This window comes from Pygocentrus nattereri, chromosome 19 (genome assembly GCF_015220715.1).
Source record: "Pygocentrus nattereri isolate fPygNat1 chromosome 19, fPygNat1.pri, whole genome shotgun sequence".
Taxonomy (NCBI): domain Eukaryota; kingdom Metazoa; phylum Chordata; class Actinopteri; order Characiformes; family Serrasalmidae; genus Pygocentrus; species Pygocentrus nattereri.
Window position 1 is genome coordinate 4044989 of NC_051229.1, and position 27500 is coordinate 4072488.

General features: G+C 41.5%; 1 protein-coding gene across 17 annotated transcripts in view; it reads left to right on the forward strand.

Annotated features, from left to right (window-relative positions):
* ptprfb (protein tyrosine phosphatase receptor type Fb) overlaps positions 1 to 27500 on the forward strand; it is a 385507-nt gene that overhangs the window by 281741 nt on the left and 76266 nt on the right. For all 17 annotated transcript variants that reach the window (XM_037531027.1, XM_037531033.1, XM_037531030.1 and 14 more), the window contains 6 exons: positions 4101 to 4218; positions 5855 to 6433; positions 10155 to 10252; positions 13031 to 13287; positions 22724 to 22805; positions 23085 to 23315. In XM_037531027.1, coding sequence (XP_037386924.1) covers positions 4101 to 4218; positions 5855 to 6433; positions 10155 to 10252; positions 13031 to 13287; positions 22724 to 22805; positions 23085 to 23315 — 1365 coding nt within the window. The remainder of the gene's footprint in view (positions 1 to 4100; positions 4219 to 5854; positions 6434 to 10154; positions 10253 to 13030; positions 13288 to 22723; positions 22806 to 23084; positions 23316 to 27500) is intronic.

Consider the following 27500-nt stretch of genomic DNA (forward strand, 5'->3'; position numbering starts at 1 on the left):
AACAGACCTGACCTACAGGACAAACAAAATGATTTTGCAATGTGCTTTTAAAAGTAAGCCCCTAAAAACTAAAACGAGCAAAACCATTTCTTTTTGGTTCTTGAACTTAAGGTTCAGTTTAGGGTTAGACTTAAAAATAAAAGTCTTATTACAAATAGATGCTAGAACATATTGTTATTACATATATTACACGTTTTTGTTTCACATTGTACATACTTCTATTACATATAGGTACTTACATACACTATATGGACAAAAGTATTGGGACACCTACATATTACGCCTAAAAGGAGGTTCTTCCATTCTAAATCAATAGGCGTTAATATGGAGTTGGTCCCCCCTTTACAGCTGCGACAGCTTCCACTCTTCTGGGAAGCCTTCTATAAGATGGGAGTGATTCAACAGAGGATAGGCACTCTGAAGCCCGCTCTGTGAGTTTGCGTGGTCTGCCGCTTCGTGGCTGAGCTGTTGTTGCTCCTAGGTGTTTCCCTTTCACTATAATGGCACTTACAGTTGTCTAGGGCAGCTGTAGCAGGACATGCATTTCAGAAAGTGAGAGTGGGGGCATCCAATGACAGCAGTATGTTAAACGTCACTGAGCTCTTCGGTACGACCCTCTACTGCCGTGTTTATCTATCGAGACTGTTAATTTTACACACCTGTTAGCAATGAGTGTGGCTGATACACCTGAACTTAGTGATTACCTTTGTCCGTATAGTGTATAATACATATAGGACATAATGCTGTTACATACAGCATGGATTCACACTGTATAGGAACCTAATTAAGTCAGCATTGTTTTGTTCAGGTGGTTTATCTGGGTCATCCAGTAGATCTGCAGTGTAAAACAGTAGTGATGCTATATTTGGCCTTATAGTATAATATGCAGTGATATTTCATTATGTGTTAAATTGAAAGCAGGAAGTAAATACACTTTAACATGTGGGCTGTTAGTGGGCATTCAATGATTAGAGGTGATGTTCCGTATATATTATACGTATTTATATACATATATACAGTACTGTGCGAAAGTCTTAGGCACCCAAGGCACATTTTCAAAATCTATTTATTTGTGTAGTTTGTGTTTATTTGCTGAGAAAAGTGTTAATATTGGACTAAACAAAATGTATAAATATTAATTAATGATATATATATATATATATATATATATATATATATATATATCCAGCAGCTCCTGGTTTGACCAATCAGTGCTTCAGTAAATTGAGCTCATGATGTCATTGATGATATTAACGAGTCTCTGTGGCGGCTGTGAAGGTGTCCAGGAAAAATATGGACCCGAGAAATTCTTGTATTCTTGTTACTGTTTATTGTTTTTCTGTTTATCTGAATTATGAATACGACTTTATTCTAATGTATATGGTGATAAACTCACTGCTGAGGTCGACTGTTTAAACATTTGCTTAGATGCCTAAAACTTTCACACAGTACTGTGTGTGTGTGTACACACACACACACATATATATATATATATATATATATATATATTGCTGCTGTCTGAGCAAAATCTCGATGGTATCTTTATTTTGGTTGTTTTTCAGTTTTTGACATCATTTGAAAACGCCTGTTGCTCTTTACATTGCATGTAAATTTCATGATGAACCAACTGAAAGGAACGGCCCAAAATGACTTGGAAAGACGTCTGGTTCCATCGACTTACATTAAATTTAAACTACGTTTTTTGCTTCTCCTGTAAAGTTACCATTTTGGAGATACGAGGTTTCGTTCTATATATATACAGTACACACACACAAACATATATATGTGGCACTTATAGTCCTGAGGGAGAGGCATTGACTGTGTGTGTGTGTGTGTGTGTGTGTGTGTGTTGGTAGCTGGATTGCAGGTGTGTTCTCATGTCTTTAATCACCAGTGCCTTTCCTCCTCTGTGTGTGTGCTGGCGTGTGCAGTGTGCTGAGCTTCCTGTCTTCCAGCTCTGTGTTCTCCTTTGTTCTAGCTCTCAGCCAGATCTCTTCTCCTGCTCCACCATACGTGTCACTGTTCAGGAATGAGCTGATCAAGCTCGCTTCTTCTGAAGGGAGTTTGCTCACTGAATACCGAAGCTGCTTTTTAAGAGGGCGATTTAAGCAGTTCTGACCTGAATGTTCTGAATTTAACCAGGAACATGTTTAAAGTACACTGCTCAGCGGCTGTAGTGTTTTAAATCCAGCTGATAATGTTTTTAGACTCAATTACAAATCTTAAAATAAAAACAACAAAACCTCAAATTTAAAATTTCAGTCATTTTATAAAATTACACTGAATGCACAAGTATGACTGGTGATTTTGATTGAAAATGGGCTGGTTTGTTTAATCTTGGCCAGAGAATGAGTGCATGTGTCGTCCCCTTGGAATTACACGGTTCTACCTGCGTTCTGCGGCTTTTAGATGTTGAGCTTTAAAAGATTTTGTATTGCAAACAGCTGGACTGATATGTGGAACGCGTCTCTTACATATAGGAGAATGACAGACATTCATTCTAGATGTTCAACATCAAAATCTCACCAGATTTGTAAATGAGGTTTTTGGAACAGGTGTAGTGCAGATAGAACCCTCTAATCCTAAACTTGGAATTATAAGGTTCTATCTGGAAAAACATGAAAGAAGCAACGATTTCCAAGGAAAACAAACAGTTTCAACTCGTAATTTGGTTTAAAACATAAAATTAGTGTTGTAATTGAGTGTCACCAGGTCTCAGATAGTTGAATTTATTTGTACAACACTTCTCATTATAGCACAAATCATTTTTTATAATAATTATATAAAGCGCTATATAGTATAAAGGCCAGTGCTAAATATTTATCCAGTGCAAAGGTCAGTTTTAGGTAGGAACTAGTAGTTTCATGTGGCTGTCGTTGTTTGGATAGCCCTAAAAACACTATATACATGCTGCAGGACGCCATGTTCACAAATACTCTACAACATATTAGTATATTTATAACCCTAGAGTGTGTGTTCTGGTCATTTTTTGCACTTTGCAAGGTGCAAAACAAATAAGAATAGCTTTTTAAAGAGATGGCAGAATGCAAGGTGTTTGTGTCCTTTAAGTTAGACAGAAACCAGCTACTGTAGCAAACCTGTCCCAGCAGGTCAGTGTAGCCAGTCACTATAAAGACAGCATGAGGTCTCGTTTTATATCAGAAATGTGACTCTAATGAGCTAAAATGTCTTATTTAGGGAAAAAGAAGGGAAAAAAATGGATGTTTGAATGAAATGAATGCTTAGGTCGTAATTAAGACCCCATCAGTTCACAAGGTTACCATTGATTGACCTAAAATTTCGGACATTTAGGACAATAAAGACGTTTTAAAGGTCTGTAAGAAGACAGGCAGGGCTTCAGCAACATGTTTTCATGTTTCATAATAATTTTATAAAGGTTTCCCGAAGCCGCTGAGCAGAGCAGCAGCATGACAAAGAAGCAGAGCCTGATTGCATTCAAAGTGCTGATTGGCTGAGAACCTTATAGAACTAAGCTAGAGTTTGACTTTGGAGGTGGAACCTCTTCGTTGACTAGATGAAGAGTCCAGAAATGGACCCAGCTTCAAAAACGCCTCGCTTAGCGTTCTGAGGTGGTCACGCAATAAGAATAAGAGCATGTGAATAACTCGGATTTGACAAAAATGTCAGCTAGAACTGTAAAACTAAGGGGGGACGACTTTATTATCTGAATGTCGCAGAAATCAGTTCTAACAAGAATGGCCTTCAGATCAAGCAAGTCAGCTGTGGCACTCCAGGACCTCCTGTTCCCCGCGTCCTCTTAAAGAGATATCAGCCAGAACTCTGACACAGATGGTCCGTGCTGCTCTGGTTCTCCTCTCTATTGCTTGGAAAAGTTCGTCCTGGTTTACAGAGTGTTCTTCTTCTGCCTTTAGAGCCATCAGAGTCTCCAGCCACTGGAAAAAACACTGAATGGGCGATTTCTAAAACTGAAAAGTCTGATGGTTTTAAATCCAGGCGTGTGTGGAAAGGGTGATGCGTTCGTGTTTGGTTTGATGAAGGGGGGTGTACATGCTGTGGCGGGTGCCGGGGGGATGGGGGTCGTGGTTTTTTGGGGAGCTCAGACGTTTTCTCTTTAACAGGAGGCCATCATCAACGGGCTGCTCTCAGAGACGTCCTACTCCGTTACCGTGGCGGCATACACCACCAAGGGGGACGGAGCTCGCAGCAAAGCCAAAGTCATCAAAACCACTGGAGCAGGTACAAAAAATTAAAGGGGACTGTATGCAAAAAAAGAGCGGTCTGGTGTGAAATGGCTCAGATGTCTTTACAGTGGTGGTGATGGGAACCAGGCGTCGCCATGACTACAACACAGATATAGACACTTTATTTACTAAACCTTTTCTATTCGCTGTTGTTGATGGTAAAATAGTGGAAAATCTGAAATAATGAAAAATAATAAAACTTTTCATTTGGGACGATTTTGCCTCTCCACATCCTTCATGTGTCCCTTTGAAGCTTTGAAGCTAAAACTTTACACCAAACTCTCATAAAACAGTGTCTCAGACATCAGGCAGTGAATTCATAACCATTTACTGTAATACGTTTCTGTGAGGGGGCTTTTAGAGGTGGACGTCTGGTTCCTATCACCACCACTGTTTCTCTAGTAACAGAGTGTTTCACACCAAACCACTCTGAATATGTTTTTCTGAATTTGTTGACACTATAAACATTTAATTATTGTGGAGAAATTGTAGAAAAATCAGTGGAATTCCTGGTTAGTGTGGCTGTCGTTGTTTGAAAAGCCCTAAAACACTACACACATGCTGCAGGACGCTATGTTCACGAATATTCTACAACATATTAGTATATTTATAACCCTAGAGTGTGTGTTCTGGTCATTTTCTGCACTTTGCAAGGTGCAAAACACATAAGCTTTTAAATGAGATGGCAGAATGCAAAGTGTTTGTGTTTGTGTTAAAATTGAAGGAATAGTTCTGGAAAACTCTAATTCACTGAAATGTCCTTCTTACCCCAAATGTACACTCACTGGCCACTTTATTAGGTATTAGGTACTTTATTAGGTGCTAATAAAAGGTTGGACCCCCTTTGGCCTTCAGAACTGCCTTAATTCTTCATGACACACTTTCAACAAGGTGCTGGAAACGTTCCTCAGAGATTCTGGTTGGTTATTTGAGTTCCTGCTGTCTTTCTATCATCTGGAACCAGTCTGCCCGTTCTCCTCTGACCTCTCACATCAACAAGGCATTTTCGTCCACACAACTGACCGCTCACTGGATATTTCCTCTTTTTCTGACCGTTCTCTGTGAACCCTGGAGATGGTTGTGCATGAAAATCCCAGCAGATCAGCAGTTTCTGAAATACTCAGACCAGCCCGTCTGGCACCAACAACCACGCCACGTTCAAAGTCCCTTAAATCCCCTTTCTTCCCCGTTCTGATGCTCGGTCTGCACTTCAGCAAGTCGTCTTGACCACCTCTACATGCCTAAATGCAGTGAGTTGCAGCCGTGTGATTGGCTGATTAGCTATTTGTGTTAACAAGCGACTGAACTGTGTACCTAATAAAGTGGCCGGTGAGTGAAGTTGGTCTCCCAAACCAAGTTTGGTGTCTAAATTTGGCTTGATTTTATTTCAGCACTGGAGCTAATAGGCTAGTAAGGTTATTACCGTCACCAAGTAGCGTGGCACTAAGTGCATCTCTGAATGATCACATATCAAAATATGAATTTGAATTGTGAAAAATATGAATTGTGGTTTCTGGCGCTCTATGAAATTAGGCCTGCATAGCTAAAGACAGTTACCGCAGCTAAGATGGGGCCTGAATTTTGTCCACATTTATCAAGTGTAATAAGTATTACTTGCTCTGTTTTCACAGTGCCTGGCAAGCCCACCATGATCATCAGCACCACGGTGGGCAACACGGCGCTCATCCAGTGGCAGCCTCCTAAAGAAATGGTCGGCGAGCTGATGGGCTACCAGCTGCGCTACAAGCGTGTAGAAGAAGAGGCCTTCACGGTGCGCGACTTCAGACGCATGGACGACCACTACACCGTCACAGGGCTGTACAAGGGCGCCACCTACAGCTTCCACCTGAGCGCGCGCAACCGTGCCGGAACCGGAGAGGAGCACGTGAAGGAGATCAGCACACAGGAGGACACTCCGAGCGGATTTCCGCTGAACCTCAGCGTGGTGGGGCTGACCACCACCACCACACGGCTGACGTGGGAGCCGCCGGCCCTTTCAGAGCGAAATGGACGGATAGTCAGTTACATGGTGGTCTACCGAGACATAAACAGCCAGCAAAACAGCACCAACCGCACCTCGGATACACATATGACCATCCATGGCCTCAAACCGGACACAACGTATGACATCCGAGTCCAGGCCTTCACCAGTAAAGGAGGAGGACCCATCAGCCCCAGCATCCAGAGCAGGACCATGTCCACATCACCTGGTCAGTGTTTCTATGGAGAAATAGTAGCATGTGGAATATATTTTAACATACTGTGCTGTCGTATGTTAATTTAAAGGGGTGGCTTGGCAAGAAATCATATTTACACAGTTTGTCCCTCGTCCTAAATGCAGTTGATCAGCCGGTGTAGGTTTGGTTTCTGAAGCTTGCCCAGATTAGGATTAGCAAGATGCCTAAATTGTCACACACAATAAATCAAGACACAATAAATTGTTAAATAATCTCAGACAGACATGTTGTCAGTCAAGAAATCGATCAATCAGTCAACCTTAATTTATACTCAGAGTGTAAATAATGAATTTACAGTGTAGCTGAGTGTTCTACAAAAACAGCAGCAGCAGCTGAAAGGAGTAAATGTACATTTAGTATAGCAAATTATAAAAAAATTAAAAATAGAATATATATATGTATGTACTGTCGGAACAAAACCTCATATCTGTTTTTCAGTTTTTGACATAATTTGAAAACGCCTGTTGTGCTTTACATTGTGTGTAAATTTCATGATGAATGGACCAAAAGAAATGACCTAAAATTACTTTGAAAAAATTCTGGTTCCATTGACTTCCATTAAAAGTAGAGTATGTTTTTTACTTCTCCTGTAAAGTTTTTGGAGATGTGACATTTTCCAGCAATACATACATATATACATACACACACACACACATATATATTTACTTATATGTCTATATATATATATATATATATATATATATATATATATATATATATATATATATATATATATATATATATATATACACCCACACATATGTGGGTCGTTCTACAGAAACCTCCACCTTTCTATCTCTCCATAGGAGTCACTGGTGTTACCGATCGTCATTGGTGTTACACATAAGCAACACCAGAGACCTTTTTAATGAAAAATACATTTGTTGTCAATCAGGGAACGTCCACTAAAATATGTCATTTAATTTGTTTTCTATTTTTTTCACAATGACCTCAGAATAAAGTCGGTCACACCAGTGACGTCAGCTCAAAGCTTCATATGAGATCATGAGCTGAGTGAGAGAATCTCTGAGAACTGAGAGACTCAGTGGACTCACCGCAAGCTTTTCTTCACAGATCCTCAGACAACCGATAACACCAGTGACTCGACTCCTGAGGACCACAACTTTCATGATATATTTTGGAATGTTTATTTGGCATTTGTTTTTATATATTTCATAGTCATGTACAGATTATTGTAGTTAAAGATTGCAGAAAGATTTTGCAGAAGTTTTTTTTTCTTCAAAATATGCCCTCAGCCTTCACACACGACTGCGGCGACGAGCTCTTCTGTGGCACTTGGAATTCGAAATGGTTGATTTAAAAAAACCAATGTTGCCAAATTGGCGGCTGAAGAAAGTATAATTGTTAAAATAACTTGTTTTGTATTTGAAAACATAAAAAAATTGTAATCCTACTTTTTTAATAAGTGTATATCTGTAAACGCTAAGGACACAAAAGTGGACGTTTATTTATATATATATATATATATATATATATATATATATAAAACATTGTGTTATACAGCTTCAGAAACCCAAGTCAATCAAGTCTATCAGACATACTATATTAGCCTCGTAGCTCCAGCACAAGCTTGCTGATCAAATACGTTTGGACTGAACTGTTCCTTTAATATCCGGTCATCTCCATCAGCAGCTATCGGTCAGTTCTGTATCAGCAGTGGAGAAGGCCGCGGTGTCCACACCGCCTCAGCGGTGCCTTTTCCCCTCACACACACACACACACACTAACACACACAGATTCTTATCTAGTCTGCACGTTAGAGATGGCTGATGATGATCGCTGGGTTTCCAGCCTTATCATAGCAGATGTGCTGCTGTGTAAGGGGCAGTCATGGGCTGGAGGTTAGAGAACCAGCCTCGTGACCAGAAGGTCGCCGGTTTGATCCCCAGAGCCGACAGTCCATGACTGAGGTGTCCTTGAGCAAGACACCTAACCCCCAACTGCTCCCCGGGCGCTGCGGATCGGGCTGCCCACCGCTCCGGGCAAGTGTGCTCACTGCCCCCTAGTGTGTGTGTGTGTGCGCGCTCACTAGAGTGTGTGTGGTGTTTCATTAACGGATGTGGGAAGAGCAGCCAGTGCCGTTAAACAGCATCACACCTGCGCAGCGCCGCAGGCGTCTGTCCACACTGCCGTTAACACCATGACAAACCGCCAGACAGCGCAGGATTAAACATCCACTTACCTTCCTCGCCTGCGGTGAAGGATCCTGCGTGCGTACAGTAGTGTGCGAATGTTTGTGCACCCCTGATTGAATTGTTTAATTTTTCTAAGGAAAACACGTCGTTTACTGAGAACAACAACAACAATGTTGATTTATATAGCATCTTCATACATTAATAATGCAGCTCAAAGTGCTTCACAATACAAAGTAGAAACAACAGAGGAAGAAGAGAAAAACGATCATCAAAAAATAAAAGCAAAATAAAATAAATAATAGCAGAAAAGGGAGGAATTAATGATTACAATTAAAAAGCACAAGATAGAAGTATAAATAAAAAGAAAAAAAATGCGACTAAAAAGAAAATGAAAGTAAATATAAAGTAGTATTTCAGCGAAAAGAAAGCAAAAAAAATATAAATAAATAAAAAATATGAATAAAATAAAAAGTTAAACACTAAATTAAAGATGTTGTTTAAAAAGTTTTTTAAACTTAAAAAAATTAAAAATTAAAATATTAAATGTGCCCTGTGCAAAACTTATGGTTTTTATGTTTTTAGTTTTTTCCGATGTGTTAAACTCGGCAAAAAAAAAACTAATTTTACACTAAAATTTACAGAAATATTGTTTTCAGTGAAGGATGTGTTAAAAAAATCAACAACGCATGTCATTTGACCAGGGCAGCTTATTATTTTGCATACAGCAGTGGGTGTTATCATACCTTATGAATTTTTTTAGACATTATCATGCAGGGTTTTTTTTTAAACACTCAAACTAATACAGTCTGAAAAGGAAGTGCACCAATCAGGCACAACATTAGGACCACCTTTGTTTCTACACTCATTGCTGACGTGGTGGTGGTGGTGGTGTGTTGGTGTGTGTTGTGCGTGTACAAGTGGATCAGACACAGCAGTGCTGCTGGAGTTTTTAAACACTGTGTCCACTCACTGTCCACTCTATTAGACACTCCTACCTTGTCTGTCCACCTTGTAGATGTAAAGTCAGAGACGACAGCTCATCTGCTGCTGCAGTTTGTGTTGGTCATCCTCTATCAGTGGTCACAGGACGCTGTTGGCTGGATATTTTTGGTTGGTGGACTGTTCTCAGTCCAGCAGCGACACTGAGGTGTTTAAAAACTCCAGCAGCACTGCTGTGTCTGATCCACTCAGACCAGCACAACACACACTATCACACCACCACCACATCAGTGTTACTGCAGTGCTGAGAATGACCCACCACCCATATAGTACCTGCTCTGTGCATTTTAAAGCACACATATATACATACACATATAACATACATAAAGGGGGGAATTCATTGGTTGACAAACATGAATTGTGTTAAGTTTAGACATTGCGATGAAATTGAGTATAAATATGATAAAGGGCAAAAAAAAACAGACCATTTTAAATTAAAATACAATGATAGAAAACTATATAAATAAATAAGCATAGTATATTGTATAGCGCATATGTCTATAAATCTAAAGTAATGCCTTCTGTTTTCTGTCCTGTAGCATTCGCCACAAGTTTTGGTGTGAAAGCGGTGATGAAAACCTCTGTTCTTCTGACCTGGGAGCTGCCTGAAAACTTCAAATCCCAAGTGCCTTTTAAGGTAGGAGCTTTGTTGTGTCTCTAAATTGGAGGAAACGGGACATTTAAGAGGATTGAGTCTATGTAAAGGTAGCCGGCAAGTTGAAATGGGGATTGTTTTCGTCTTTAATGTGCTCTTTCACTGCCGTCTATAGAAGACAATTTGCTGGAATAGCCAGATCAGCTCTAATTCCCAACATGGTGATTAGACGAAATCTTCTACCTCAGGATTTTAACTCTGTCTAACCAGGAGTCCATTCAGGGAATTTGTCTTCTTTTAAAGGGCAATGCCACTGATTTTTCAACATTTCTTCATAATTTAATGGTTGAGATGTCATCAGAGAGATTCAGAGGGTTTGGTGTGACATGGTTCAGACGTCTTTACAGTGGGGGTGATGGGAACCAGACGTCACCATGACTACAACACAGATATAGACACTTTATTTACCATCCAGAACCACCAGAGAACCTACACGAGTCTTCTGAGTTTATATGGAGTGATGATGATGATGGTAAAATTACGTTTTCTTTTTGTGCTATTTTGCCTCCCAACACTGTGCATGTCTCCCTGCACTGTGAACTATAAATATATAAATATATGGTTTAGACCTTCTCAAAACCACTCATGCTCAATAATCCGACCACATTCAGATTTCTGCAGTTATCTGATTATTTAAATGGTCATGTAAACATCATAGGCCGACTGGAGATGTGATGAAGAAGCTGGATTTTAGCTCCGTAATCAGATTTCTCAGTGTGAACTCTTACTCTGATTTCTTTCGGATTTCTCAGTCTGCACATGCTCGAGAACTGGGGAACCCAAGAGGCTGCAGTACCCGAAATAAGCAAGCGGCGTCGCTGCAAAACATCCAAACCCGAAATAAAGGATTTCATATTTTTCATCTTCTAGATGATGCATGCTCATATTTTCAGGTGAAGCGGTGTGATGAATAAATAAATAGTTAAACAACAGAAAAAGCCTTTTAACTCAGAATTAAAGGGCTAACTCTTCAGACTGACTCGTGTCTGAAGGAATCTACAAGCCGCCTCGTTGCCCTGTCAGTCTTGCTGTGGAAAGCCTGTTGGAACTTCCTCTCTCCATCCATTTGGACAGCCAGTCTGTGTGGCTTCACCACGCTGTCCATTACAATAATCCCATTACTGTAATAAGCATGTGGGCCAGACACACAGACAGACCTTTTCCACCACCACCAGCTTCTGTGTCCGGATACGGAACAATCTGCCTATGCCATTGACTTCTGTTTGACACTTTAATGAGCTTGTGACCGCAGAGTCGTATGCATTAGAGGAGGTGCCGGCTATTAAAACCGATTTCAAGTTTCCAAACGCTCTTCAACTTTCCAAATACTTCAAAGATGAATTTCTGGCCCGCCAGTTTTGATTTTGTTTCAGAAAGAAGCACAACTCTCTAATCTGTTTGGATCACTGTGATGTTAATTGGCATTAAAGAGTCGGTTTGGTGAAAAGTCACATTCCAACTTTCGGAGCTACGGGGCTGATTTACCCAACCAGTTGGCATCATGATAACTGCATGTCAAAGCGTCCCAATCAACTCACCTCGTGGAGTCGATCAGTAGTCTGTAATACTTGATTATGTGGTTTCGGACTCTATATGAAACACACGGACTAAATGATGTCATGTAAGTGATAACAGTAATTGTGGTCATCATCAAACGTGACTGCTGTCCATAGTTTTGTCTATTTTTAAAGAAAACAAAACAGTAAACATGTCTAACACACTGTATGACATTTTTATTAAAATTCAGGCTGCTACTCCTTTTAGCTATGCTGCACACTTTCTCACTGCTACCATAACTGCTGGTGTGGGTTCAGGTCACATGTTTAGTCCATGTTTATAGATGACAATACGTCATACGGTAGCCAGGTTTACATGCAGCCTGATAATCCAACTAATAGCTTAATCAAAATAGAACACGTCCATGTAAACACCTCAGTCTGAATGGTCTAGTCCGATTGAGGCCATTCGGGAATACAGTTTCTATCTGACTGTTTGAGGTGGGTAATCCTGTAAATAATCTGTTAAATAGAAGAATAATATCCGTGTAAACGCCTGTATCCGATTACATTCCCTATCGGAAAGTTTCAGTCCGTTCTGCTTGTGCGTCGCGTCACAGTGAGAGTTTATACCGTTCAACACGGCGGAGCAGAAACTGGTCTGCAGAGGAGACGAAGTTCACGCTCTGATCTTTAAAAGACGGCGGTGGGACGGACGTCCAGCTTATGTGTCTCAGAACACGACGTCTTCCTCTCGGCCTTCTTTAATAAGGACATGTGAAGGACGTTTTCCTGAGTCTGACGTCATTTTAAAGCAGTTAAAAATACAATCACTGCTCACTGCTGCTCATCTCACTCTGACTGGACTCAGGTGATGCTGGTTGTCATGGTAACGTTCACTCTAAGTGGTTCTCTACGCATGTGCTTGATTTTGGATCGGATTGCTTGCAGTGAGCAGGTAAATAGAGATTTTCCGTCAGATCGAGTACAGTGAGCATAAACACCTCAGTCTTAATCTGTAATCGGAATATGTTCATTCGATCGGCAGCAGTCTTTGCATGTAAACACAGCCAGTGTGTTAGAAACCACATGATTAAGTCTAATAGAGATACTGAACAACTCCACACGGTTTGAGGCAAGTGATTACTTAGACATGCCTCATAGCTCCAGCGTCACCAATCATGTCTTGGCTGATCAGTTCTTTTTTTTAGTTGGATTCTCTTTTGAACTATCACTTTAATGCCCTGCAACTTTTCCCCTGTAGATCCTGTATAATCAGCAGAGCGTGGAGGTTCAGGGGAATATGAAGAGGAAGTTGATCACAGGCCTGAGACCTGACACCAACTACTCCTTCGTTCTGATGAGCCGAGGGAACAGCGCTGGTGGGCTTCAGCAGCAGGTGTCCATTCGTACTGCCCCAGACCTTCTGAAGACCAAACCCTTCCTGCTCAAAACTGAGCAAGCCAGTGCTGGAAAACTCACCATCAACCTGCCCAGAGTGCCCACCACAGCACCCATCAGGTCAGTCACTGTAACGTGGCTGAAACAAGTCACACGCAACCTATAGCTATAAAAATGCATCACTTCCCTTGCCCTATTCAGGCTATATCCTTCTTTAGCTGTGGTTGCCAGGTTAGACAAGCTTTACAGAACAGACTCGGTTTATATCACAATACCTACATTTAGAGCCGGTTATTCATTCAGCCTAATGAGAAACTGTAGAACGGACTCGGTTTATATCACAATACCTACATTTAGAGTCGGTTATTCATTCAGTCTAATGAGAAACTGTAGAACGGACTCGGTTTATATCACAATACCTACATTTAGAGCCGGTTATTCATTCAGTCTAATGAGAAACTGTAGAACGGACTCGGTTTATATCACAATACCTACATTTAGAGCCGGTTATTCATTCAGTCTAATGAGAAACTGTAGAACAGACTCGGTTTATATCACAATACCTACATTTAGAGTCGGTTATTCATTCAGCCTAATGAGAAACTGTAGAACGGACTCGGTTTATATCACAATACCTACATTTAGAGCCGGTTATTCATTCAGCCTAACGAGAAACTGTAGAACGGACTCGGTTTATATCACAATACCTACATTTAGAGCCGGTTATTCATTCAGCCTAACGAGAAACTGTAGAACGGACTCGGTTTATATCACAATACCTACATTTAGAGCCGGTTATTCATTCAGCCTAACGAGAAACTGTAGAACGGACTCGGTTTATATCACAATACCTACATTTAGAGCCGGTTATTCATTCAGCCTAATGAGAAACTGTAGAACGGACTCGGTTTATATCACAATACCTACATTTAGAGTCGGTTATTCATTCAGCCTAATGAGAAACTGTAGAACGGACTCGGTTTATATCACAATACCTACATTTAGAGCTGGTTATTCATTCAGTCTAATGAGAAACTGTAGAACGGACTCGGTTTATATCACAATACCTACATTTAGAGTCGGTTATTCATTCAGTCTAATGAGAAACTGTAGAACAGACTCGGTTTATATCACAATACCTACATTTAGAGTCGGTTATTCATTCAGTCTAATGAGAAACTGTAGAACGGACTCGGTTTATATCACAATACCTACATTTAGAGTCGGTTATTCATTCAGCCTAATGAGAAACTGTAGAACAGACTCGGTTTATATCACAATACCTACATTTAGAGCCGGTTATTCATTCAGCCTAACGAGAAACTGTAGAACAGACTCGGTTTATATCACAATACCTACATTTAGAGTCGGTTATTCATTCAGCCTAATGAGAAACTGTAGAACGGACTCGGTTTATATCACAATACCTACATTTAGAGTCGGTTATTCATTCAGCCTAATGAGAAACTGTAGAACGGACTCGGTTTATATCACAATACCTACATTTAGAGTCGGTTATTCATTCAGCCTAATGAGAAACTGTAGAACAGACTCGGTTTATATCACAATACCTACATTTAGAGTCGGTTATTCATTCAGCCTAATGAGAAACTGTAGAACGGACTCGGTTTATATCACAATACCTACATTTAGAGTCGGTTATTCATTCAGCCTAATGAGAAACTGTAGATACGGACTCGGTTTATATCACAATACCTACATTTAGAGTCGGTTATTCATTCAGTCTAATGAGAAACTGTAGAACAGACTCGGTTTATATCACAATACCTACATTTAGAGGCGGTTATTCATTCAGCCTAATGAGAAACTGTAGAACAGACTCGGTTTATATCACAATACCTACATTTAGAGTCGGTTATTCATTCAGTCTAATGAGAAACTGTAGAACAGACTCGGTTTATATCACAATACCTACATTTAGAGTCGGTTATTCATTCAGCCTAATGAGAAACTGTAGAACAGACTCGGTTTATATCACAATACCTACATTTAGAGTCGGTTATTCATTCAGTCTAACAAGAAACTGTAGAACGGACTCGGTTTATATCACAATACCTACATTTAGAGTCGGTTATTCATTCAGTCTAATGAGAAACTGTAGAACGGACTCGGTTTATATCACAATACCTACATTTAGAGTCGGTTATTCATTCAGCCTAATGAGAAACTGTAGAACGGACTCGGTTTATATCACAATACCTACATTTAGAGCCGGTTATTCATTCAGTCTAACGAGAAACTGTAGAACGGACTCGGTTTATATCACAATACCTACATTTAGAGCCGGTTATTCATTCAGTCTAACGAGAAACTGTAGAACGGACTCGGTTTATATCACAATACCTACATTTAGAGTCGGTTATTCATTCAGCCTAACGAGAAACTGTAGAACGGACTCGGTTTATATCACAATACCTACATTTAGAGCCGGTTATTCATTCAGCCTAACGAGAAACTGTAGAACAGACTCCGTTTATATCACAATACCTACATTTAGAGTCGGTTATTCATTCAGTCTAATGAGAAACTGTAGAACGGATTCGGTTTATATCACAATACCTACATTTAGAGTCGGTTATTCATTCAGCCTAATGAGAAACTGTAGAACAGACTCGGTTTATATCACAATACCTACATTTAGAGTCGGTTATTCATTCAGCCTAATGAGAAACTGTAGAACGGACTCGGTTTATATCACAATACCTACATTTAGAGTCGGTTATTCATTCAGTCTAATGAGAAACTGTAGAACGGACTCGGTTTATATCACAATACCTACATTTAGAGTCGGTTATTCATTCAGCCTAATGAGAAACTGTAGAACGGACTCGGTTTATATCACAATACCTACATTTAGAGTCGGTTATTCATTCAGTCTAATGAGAAACTGTAGAACAGACTCGGTTTATATCACAATACCTACATTTAGAGCCGGTTATTCATTCAGCCTAATGAGAAACTGTAGAACGGACTCGGTTTATATCACAATACCTACATTTAGAGTCGGTTATTCATTCAGTCTAATGAGAAACTGTAGAACGGACTCGGTTTATATCACAATACCTACATTTAGAGTCGGTTATTCATTCAGTCTAATGAGAAACTGTAGAACGGATTCGGTTTATATCACAATACCTACATTTAGAGCCGGTTATTCATTCAGTCTAATGAGAAACTGTAGAACGGACTCGGTTTATATCACAATACCTACATTTAGAGCCGGTTATTCATTCAGCCTAATGAGAAACTGTAGAACAGAGTCGGTTTATATCACAATACCTACATTTAGAGTCGGTTATTCATTCAGTCTAATGAGAAACTGTAGACAGACTCGGTTTATATCACAATACCTACATTTAGAGTCGGTTATTCATTCAGTCTAATGAGAAACTGTAGAACGGACTGGGTTTATATCACAATACCTACATTTAGAGCCGGTTATTCATTCAGTCTAATGAGAAACTGTAGAACGGACTCGGTTTATATCACAATACCTACATTTAGAGTCGGTTATTCATTCAGTCTAATGAGAAACTGTAGAACGGACTCGGTTTATATCACAATACCTACATTTAGAGTCGGTTATTCATTCAGCCTAATGAGAAACTGTAGAACAGACTGGGTTTATATCACAATACCTACATTTAGAGCCGGTTATTCATTCAGCCTAACGAGAAACTGTAGAACGGACTGGGTTTATATCACAATACCTACATTTAGAGCCGGTTATTCATTCAGTCTAATGAGAAACTGTAGAACGGACTCGGTTTATATCACAATACCTACATTTAGAGTCGGTTATTCATTCAGTCTAATGAGAAACTGTAGAACAGACTCGGTTTATATCACAATACCTACATTTAGAGTCGGTTATTCATTCAGCCTAATGAGAAACTGTAGAACAGACTCGGTTTATATCACAATACCTACATTTAGAGCCGGTTATTCATTCAGTCTAATGAGAAACTGTAGAACAGACTCGGTTCTTCACCTCCAGGAGCAGCTGTAACAGCTGGAGTATTGAGCCTTCTTTGCAGTTACTCGATCTTTCCTGTAATTGATTCAGATTTGAGCCCTTTTACAAACACGGGTTCATTCCCAGAGTAAAGTCTGCAGACCAGGTCAGGGCAGTGAAGCTGCGGTTGCCATATAATAATAAAACCCCCCCACAATTACACTGTAATTATTCTGTCTGAATGTGAGAGTGAGACTCCGCCTCCATTCTGCCAGCTCAGCACTTTCCAGCTGCTTTCCTTTCACCCACTCTTTCTTTCAGTCTTTCTTTCACTCCTCTTTTCTTTCAGTATTTCTTTTGTTCCTCTTTCTTTCAGTCTTTTCTTTCACTCACTCTTTCTTTCATTCTCTGTTTCACTCCTCTTTCCTTCTGTCTTTCTTTCTCTCCTCTTTTCTTTGTCTTTTTCACTCTTTTCTTTCAGTCTTTTCTTTCACTCTCTCTTTCTTTCATTCTCTGTTTCGCTCCTCTTTCCTTCTGTCTTTCTTTCTCTCCTCTTTTCTTTGTCTTTTTCACTCTTTTCTTTCAGTCTTTTTTCACTCTTTTCTTTTCTTTCAGTCTTTTCTTTCACTCCTTTCTTTCAGTCTTTTTTTCACTCTTATTTTATTCTTTCTTTCACTGTTTCCTTTCAGTCACTATTCTTTTACTCATTCTTTTCTTTTCGCATACTCTTTTCTTTTCTTTTTCTTTCTCTTTTGTGCTTTTCTTTCACTTGCTTTTTTCCACTCACTCTTTCATTTCACTCTTTTTCTTTCATCCCTTTTACCCTCTTTCTTTCACTCACTCTTTTTTTACTTTTTTCACTCTTTCCTTTCACTTTTCTTTCACTCATTCTTTTCTTTTGCTCACTTCTTTCTTCATTCACTTTTCACTGTTTTCATTCACTTACTCTTTCATTGGTTTTCCTTTCCTCAGTTCTCACTCATTCTGTCTTTCATTTTCTTCTCATTCTTTGTCTCTCTCTTGTTTTTCCTCGCTCTCTTTCCCTCCATCTTTCTCTCTTTTCTCTCTGTTCCCCTCTCTTCTCCTCTTCCCTCTCTCTCTTCTCATTCTTCCTCTCTCTCTCTTCCTGCTTTCTGTCTCTTCTCTCTCTCTTTAAAAGCTCTACCATCGGCCATCAAACTGGCGTCCACTCTTCTCCTCATCCTGTCATTATGCTGCACTTAGACACTCAGAGGCTTTTTAACGTTTAGAGGTCGGGCCTGTGGGTCATTTTCCCTCCTCAGCTCCGTCATGAGGGGCATTTTCCAGCAAACCTGTTGCTTTAATAACCGTGTCCAAACCCTCTTTTCACATTGACCCTTTTGTTAAAAGTGCCGGACTTTGAGAACTGAGAGGTTCTCAGGTGGGGCTGAAGGGCCACCCTGACTTCACTCTCTGTGGAGAACCGCGTGTTAAGGGGAGCGTTGAACCCCTTAATATCATGCGTTTATATGAATTTGATCTGAATTAACTTTTATTTTATGTTAAATATTTTATATTAATTCTTTGAGATTTTATTTGACTTATTTTATATGAATTTATGTTTTTTAAATTTTAGATGTATTTATTTTAATTTTTGTTTTATTTTAGATTAATTATTTTATATTTTAGATCATTTATTTCATATTTTATATAAATTATTTTATATGAATTATTTCTCATTCAGAAAAAGGTTCTGTGAAGAACCATGAACACCCAATGATGCTGTACATGGTTCTATATAGAGCCTTTTTGAAAAGGGCTCCAGATGGCACCCAAAGTGGTTCTTCTGTTGTGACATAAAAGCCGGTGCTTTGAGAGTTCTGTAGTAAAGAAAATGAAACCTTTTCATGGTTAAAGAGTTCTTTGCATCATGAAAGGGTTCCAGATTGATGGAGAATGTGCATGAATGTGTTATAGATGGTTCTATATAGAACCTTTTAGGAAAGGGTTCTATATAGCACCTAAAAGTGTTCTTCTGTTATTACAAGCTTGACATCGTAACAGTAGAAGAACCCCTTTGGGTGCTGTCTAGAACTTTTCGCTTCTACAACACATTCTGAAGAACCAGTTCACGATGGAGAGACCTATAATCATGCAAAAGGTTTTTTTTGGTGTTCTTGGATGTTTATAGAACCATTTTCTTTACTAAAGAACCTTAAAGAACCATCCTTTTTTAAGTTATTGTTTGTACAGTCATGTTTTATGTTCATTTTGTGCTGGTTTTGTAATATTTAACATTGAAACAAACACATCACACACACACATCTTCTAAGCCACTTCTCCTTCTGGGTCGTGGGGGGTGCTGGAGCCTATCCCAGCGGTCATCAGGCGGAAGGCAGGATACACCCTGGACATGCCAGTCCATCGCAGGGCAAACAGACAGACACAGACAGTCACTAAACCCAGGGGCAATGTAGCACGTCCAGTTGGCCTTACTGCATGTCTTTGGACTGTGGGAGGAAACCGGAGAACCCGGAGGAAACCCACACAGACACGGGGAGAACATGCAGACTCCACGCAGAGAGGACCCCGGTCACCCGGCCGGGGAATCGAACCCAGGCCAATTTAAATGTAATTCATTATGCAACTAACTATGCATGAACTGACAACAATAGCTCTAGATTTGTAAGAATTCAAATCAGAGCAGAGGTTTGAACGGTTCTAGATTGGCTGCCCCTCACGCTGGGTTCAGCCTCAGCTGCCATGGAAAGCTGTGCCATTTCACCGCAGCACGCCTGCCATTACAAATAAGTGCTCTCCACTAGAGTGCCTGCGTTTGGATAAAGACCCTTGATTTACTGCTGTGGTTAAATGTGCTGTAATTATTTATGCATGACATGGAAGAGGCATCATATTCACATAGACTTTACAGCGCTGATCTTCTTTACGAATGGAGAGGTCATGGAAAAAAATGCCCCCCCCAACTCCGTTCCACCAAGAGCTGCGAGAAGCGTTCTCTAAGAAAGACGGAAAAGTCATTTTAACCGAACCGCAACATTAGCCGGCTTCCGCCTGACCCCTGGCCGTCTGAGGCCGAGCAGCCTGGATGGAAAGAGAAAGAGCGAAAGAGTCACGCTCTCTTGTTCCCCAGAGCAGACGGGAATTGTGTTCCTGAGTGCTCGTTCGGATTGGGAAGGAGATTAGCTGTGTGTTGTGGATGAGAAAGGCCTGGTGCAGATTGACGGTTCGGAGTGCTGCTGATTGATGTAGGATTTCTACCCACTCACCCACTCAGTACTCGGGGGGTTTTTGCACTTGGGGCTGATTTTTTGCTGTGCCTCTGATCTCAGACGCTGGAGAAATTAAAGCCTCGACCTGCGGCTCTGCAGAGGTTTCGCTCACCCAGCCAAACACACAAGATCAGAACCACACAGAACAACCCAAATTAGACTAGGATTACCTGACAGTGGGCACCCAGACCTGGAATCCATCCGTTCATCAGCCTCAGGCATCAGTATCCATCCATCCATCCATCCATCCATCCATCCATCAGCCTCAGGCATCAATAAATCCCATTCATCCATCCATCCATCAGCCTCAGGCATCGATAAAGCCCATCCATCCATTCATCCATCCATCCATCAGCCTCAGGCATCAATAAAGCCCATCCGTCCATTCATCAATCCATCCATCAGCCTCAGGCATCAATAAAGCCCATCTATCCATTCCTCCATCAGGCTCAGGCATCAATAAAGCACACATTCCTCCATCAGGCTCAGGCATCAATAAAGCCCATTCATCCATTCAGCCATCCATCCATCAGCCTCAGGCATCAATAAAGCCCATTCATCCATCCATCCATCAGCCTCAGGCATCAATAAAGCCCATTCATCCATCCATCCATCAGCCTCAGGCATCAATAAAGCCCATCCATCCATTCATCCATCAGCCTCAGGCATCAATAAAGCCCATCTATCCATTCAGCCATCCATCCATCAGCCTCAGGCATCAATAAAGCCCATTCATCCATCTATCCATCAGCCTCAGGCATCAATAAAGCCCATTCATCCATCCATCCATCAGCCTCAGGCATCAATAAAGCCCATCCATCCATTCATCCATCAGCCTCAGGCATCAATAAAGCACACATTCCTCCATCAGGCTCAGGCATCAATAAAGCCCATTCATCCATTCAGCCATCCATCCATCAGCCTCAGGCATCAATAAAGCCCATTCATCCATCCATCCATCAGCCTCAGGCATCAATAAAGCCCATTCATCCATCCATCCATCAGCCTCAGGCATCAATAAAGCCCATCCATCCATTCATCCATCAGCCTCAGGCATCAATAAAGCCCATCTATCCATTCAGCCATCCATCCATCAGCCTCAGGCATCAATAAAGCCCATTCATCCATCTATCCATCAGCCTCAGGCATCAATAAAGCCCATTCATCCATCCATCCATCAGCCTCAGGCATCAATAAAGCCCATCCATCCATTCATCCATCAGCCTCAGGCATCAATGAAGCCCATCCATCCATTCATCCATCCATCCATCAGCCTCAGGCATCAATAAAGCCCATCTATCCATTCCTCCATCAGGCTCAGGCATCAATAAAGCACATTCATCCATCAGCCTCAGGCATCAATAAAGCCCATCTATCCATCCATCCATCAGCCTCAGGCATTAATTAAGCCCATCCATCCATCCATCTATCCATGCATCCGTCACCCTTGGCATCAATAAAGCCCATCCATCCATGCATCCATCCATCCATCCATCCATCCATCAGCTTCAGACATCAGTAAAGCTCATCCATCCGTCCATCCATCCATCAGCTTCATGGAACAGTAAATACCACCCATCCATCAGCCTAAGGGATTGATGAAGCCCATTCCTTCCATCCAGCCATCCATCCATCTGTCTGTCCGTCCATCCATCCATCCTTCAGCCTCATGCATCAGTGAAGCCCATCTATCCATCCATTATTTTCTGGGATTAATAAAAACCCACCAATCCATCCATCAGCTTCAGGGATCAGCAAAGTCTGTCCATCCATCCCTCCATCCATCCATCCATCCATCCATCCATCCATCCATCCATCCATCCATCTCATCATCCACCCAACTATCCACGCATGCTTACATCGATGGACTTTGGACGGATGGTTAGTGATAGATGGACTGAAATGGACAGGAAATATGGATAAGTGATCAGACTTTATTGCTCTCCAAGGCAGAAAGATGGTTGGATGGACTTTTCATTGAAGGGGAAAATCCAAGTTCATAAACTTGTTTTTAAAATACTGATGGGGGAAATGTTTTAAAAATACAAAACATGCCAAGGCTGCTGTATTCTGCAGCGGCTCGAGGCAAAGCAATGGAAGTAATGGTGGACTCAAGTCATCACCTGCCAAGTCATCATCTTTTATTTTTTATTCCCATTAGATCCCACTGCAGCACCCTGACAGCTTTCCAGCCGCAATTATCAGTGCAGTGGTGGAGAAGTGTTTCGCTCAGAATGAGGCAGTGAGGGTGGGCTGAATTAGACGAGTCTGGACTAGTGTGCTGATTCTGTCTCTCTCTCTCTCTCTCTCTCTCTCTCTCTCTCTGTAGGTGGTACTACATTGTAGTTGTGCCCAGTTCCCTGATGTCCTCCCGCAGGTGGGATAACCCTGACGAGATGGAGCTCGATGAGGTGAGTCACACAGAGGTTATTACTGTTTTTTTTTTGCCATAGTCTACAAGGAACAGTTCGTTAAAAAAAATTGGACTTTACATTCAGCCTAGTTGATCAGCCAAGACATGATCGGCGTCTTTGTTTTTGCCCTGGAGCTACGAGGCTCAAAGAGCAAACTTCAGACGCCAGCTATGTCTTGGCGGATGAACGCTTGTTTTTTAAAAATGTTTTTTTTAAGCCAAATAAACCTGTAATCTGACTTGCCGTCTCTCATGCTCCTCATTCTCTGACCCTCAGCTCCTGGAGGCCAGTGAGGGTCCTATCCTGAGACGGAGACGTCGTCACTCTGACCTGTCCAGACCATACATCGCTGCCAAATTATCCTCACTGCCTGACACCTTCACCCTCGGAGACGAGAAGACATACAACGGCTTCTACAATCGGCCCGTGCCTAACAACCAGCCTTACCAGTGCTTCGTCATGGCCGAGCTGAAGGACCAGTACCTCCCAGCAGCTAATGAGAAACAGGTACTGCAGAAATGATGGTTTTTTTGTTTGTTTGTTTTTAGTTGTTCTTTTTTATTTTACAGAGCGTCTAGTTAAAGCTATTCCAAAGCACACTCATCACACCTTTAAAGCGATAGTTCAACAAAAAAACAAATGTCTAGTCTTATCTCAAGTGTAGTTGATCTGCTGAGACGTGGTTGGTTTCTAAAGTTTTCTTGCTTAAATAATTGCACTAAAAAGGCTTTGCTTATGCAGTTTGGCACTGTTTCACTATAACTGTCTGTGAAAGTGGATGTAAGTGGACAAATAAGAGGCTTACATGCGGCTGTTACTGTTTTTAGCTATGTGATGTACTTTAGTTCATGTTTATAGATAATAATGTGTTATACAGTGTCCGAAACCACATAATCAAGTCTGTTAGAGTTACTGAACCACCCCACATGGTTTTAGACGAGAGTGGCGATTTAGGCATGCAGTTAGCACCGTTACTTGCTAGCTGAGATAGGTAGAGTAGCCTAAGCTCATACTCAAGTAAAAGCAAGAATGCTTGGGGAAAAATTACTCAGGTGAAAGTTAAGTGATGCTTTTTTAATCCCACAAATGGGGAAATTCCACCTCTACACACACCATATACACACTAGTGCATACACACACACTAGGGGGCAGTGCGCACACTTGCCCGGAGCGGTGGGCAACCCTATCCACAGCACCCAGGGAGCAATTGGGGGTTAGGTGTCTTGCTCAAGGACACCTCAGTCATGGACTGTTGGCACTGGGGATCGAACCGGCAACCTTCCGGTCACAGGGCAAGCTCAATAAACCTCCAGCCCATGACTGACCCCCAAGTAAATGTACCTTGCCAAAAAACCTGGTAGAAGCAGTAGTAGCAGTCGTACTGGGTCCAACAGCTACTTGAGTGCCAAGTGACTTATTGAACTGAGGTGGATCTTCTTAGTAAATTCAGCATCTGGAACTGAACTTCGGCTCTGTTCGGCTCTTTTTGGCCTAAAAGAAAATGCTAAAGCTTCAGATTCAGAGATGCGACCAATCACAACGCAGTACAGATGTTTCCACCACCAAAACCTAACGTGGGGCAACCATCTAAGCCCTGGCCCGGTCAACAGGAGATCACGAGTTCGATCCCTGGTGATGGCCAGGGGTTCAAGAGAGCACAATTGGCCTCGCTCTGTCTGGGTGGGTAGTGTGGCTCCCCCCTCCTACCCCATCACAGCCGTTAGCTGGCGTAACAGATCTGGAGGTTAGTGCTCTCCTTCGAGCATGTTCGGCTGTCCAATGACGTTGGGTGAGTGGCAGTTCGGTGGCGCTTCACAGGCCTCAGAGGAAGCTTGTGCTGCCCTCGCCCTCCTAGCGCTGGTGGTGTCGTGTGATTGGGGGAGTCCGAACTAATTAACTAAATATGAATGGCTGAAATGTAACTGAGCACAAAGTAGATTACTGTACTTATTCTTATGTATTTGAAAATACTCAAGGGAATCCATCAGCATTAGCTACACTACAACTGAAGCAGACTTGAGACACCGAACGTATCTCAGCTGGACAACTACATTTGGGGTACTTGTTTAAAAAAAATCGATTTTTTTTGGTGAAAGTATTCTTTGAAGTCCAGTGTTATCTGGACTACTCAAAAGTGTCCGTATCACATCCTTCATTCTGGTTCGCATTCTGCTCTTCTGAGTGCAGTTTGGCCAGATTATCTCCCCCTCTGCCTCTTCACTTGCGTGTCAGAGTGACTTTGTGACGTCAAACCGTGCTGATGGTTTATTAATAAGCAAACACTCTGCTCTCTGCCTGCCAGTCTGAGTGGCGCAGTGGAGCAGGCATTACCTCAGGCCTGTTTTTGGAGCAGAAATTAGATCAAGCAGCAGAAACTCCCCACTCAGTCCCTCTTGAACGTCTGTGGATCTGGAAACGAACTCAGATTAAAGTCGGTTAGCGCACAGGCCTCGAGGAACGTAAAAATGAATCAGCGCATCTTCATGCATCGATCTGACGCTGGCCGTCCTTCTGTATTGATGCGGGAACATTACAGTTGGTTATAGTCAATTATACGAATATTCAAGAAAGCATGGAGATGAAATTTCCAGGCTATTTTTAAACATAAACATTAAAAAAAAGCGTATTATTTTTCTCGGCACTGGAGCTGCTTCAGTGATATGTGTGTATTTTTAAAATAATTCTGAAATCACACCAAAATAATCGAGTTCTGGAAGTTATCTCATGATTCAATCTCAATCTCAAGCTCAGTTGTCAGAGATTTACACCACTATACATCCTTAAAACTAAAGGGTTCTAAATAGTTCTTGGTTTGGATGTGCAGTTCTAAGAAAACCCTTAGTTGGTATAGAACCTTTACATTACGTGGAGGTTCTTTAAACTTTAATGAGGTTCTTCACACTCTCGCACCCTTATTTACAGTTATGTTTCTGTTGAAAGGTTCTTTAGGAATGTAAAAGCAGTTCTTTCTCATCGTTGCTCCAGAGAACCCTATTTGGAACCTTTATTTTTAAGAACGCAGGGCGTCTAGAGATGAATGTTTCACTCTTCCATTGTATCACTCTTTCTTATGGTAACATGGGGAGAGAGAGAGAGAAAGAGAGAGAGAAGATGGGTTTTGAGGACAATGAGGCTTGTCCTGAATCCTTTCAAGCTGAGTGTTAAGCATCCCTAAAGCTGCCCTCAGTGCTCTGCGACAGGGAAAAGTGCTCTAACCTCTTCACTCAGCATTTCAAAGCCTGCTCCACCTCTTCTCTCCACATTTTTCTGCCCTCAGGTGCCTCCTCTGTCCTCTTCCCTCACTCCAGTCCAGCAGGATTAATCACTGGAATAATCACTGTATCAGTTCCGTGCAGTTCAGTTCACGTTTTCAGATTTGAGGCATCTCGCTGACCTCACTCGCTCACATTTAACAGGCTGAAGATTCTCCACAAGGGGGAGCTATTAGCACTCAGTCAACTTCTACATGCTCTGAAAGGGAGGAAACTGGCTTGAACCCAAACCAGCAGTCACTATTTTAGCAGTTACTGTTTCATCTTTGTGAGGTACTTTAGTCCACACTCTTAAAAAAGATGGTTCTTTAAGGGTTCTTTAGTAAAGACAGTGGTTCTGTTATGAAGCATGAACACTCACTTGCATGACTAAATGGTTCTTTGCATCACAAAAGGTTCTTCAGAATATGTTGTAGATGGTCCTACATAGAAGATTTTTAAAAGTTCTATATAGCACCAAAAGAGTTCTTCTGTTGCTAGAATCTTAAATAAGATGGGGCTTCAAGGGTTCCTTAGTAAAGAAAACAGTTCTAGATAGAACCATGAACACTAAAATAGCAATTTGCATGATTAAAAGTTTCCACATTCTTCATAATGTGATGTAGGTGGTTCTATTGAAGTACATTTTTGAACGTTCTGTGTAGCATCAAAATAGGTTCTGATGTGATGTCAAGCTTGTAACAATAAGAGAAACCCTGTTTGGTGCTACATAGAACCATATATAACACAGTGCTCATCAGTCTGAAGAAGATGCAAAGAACCATTTAAGCATGCAAGTGCTGCTCTGAGTGTTCATAGTTCTTTGTAGAACCATTGTCTTGATTAAAGAACCTTGAAGAACTGGACTGGACTGCTCCTTTAAACTGAGCTGCTCAGACTGTAATGCTGTGTGAGTTTGAGTTGAGCTTTGAAAGGAAGGCGTGTTTGGAGGCTGCGTCTCTCTGCAGTCTCGCTGCTCTGAATCTGCCCTCCATCGCCCTCCTAACGCGCCGCTGTCAGGGCAGATGGATGAGAGGCTGCAGTCGGAGCCGAGACTCCGCTCGGGTCCCTGTGGAGCAGCGGGGCCCCAGGGGGCCACAAAAGAGCTGCTTTCAGTAGCAGCTCCGGGGCGAAAAACAATAGACACAGCGTTTAAAAATTGCTCATATTTCATCAGCGGCTCCCCCAGAACCGACAGGCAGGCCAGAGAATGAGAGGAACACAGCCAGAGAGGGAGGGAGGGAGGGAGTGGGTGAGGAGAGGAGAGAGAGAGGGTGAGTAGAGAAGAGAGAGAGAGAGAGAGAGAGGGTGAGGATAGAAAAGAGAGAGAGAGACGGAGTGCGTGAGGAGAGAAGAGAGACAGAGAGAGAGAAAGAAAGAGAGAGAGTGGGTGAGGAGAGGAGAGAGAGAGAGAGAGAGAGAGAGAGAGAGAGAGAGACGG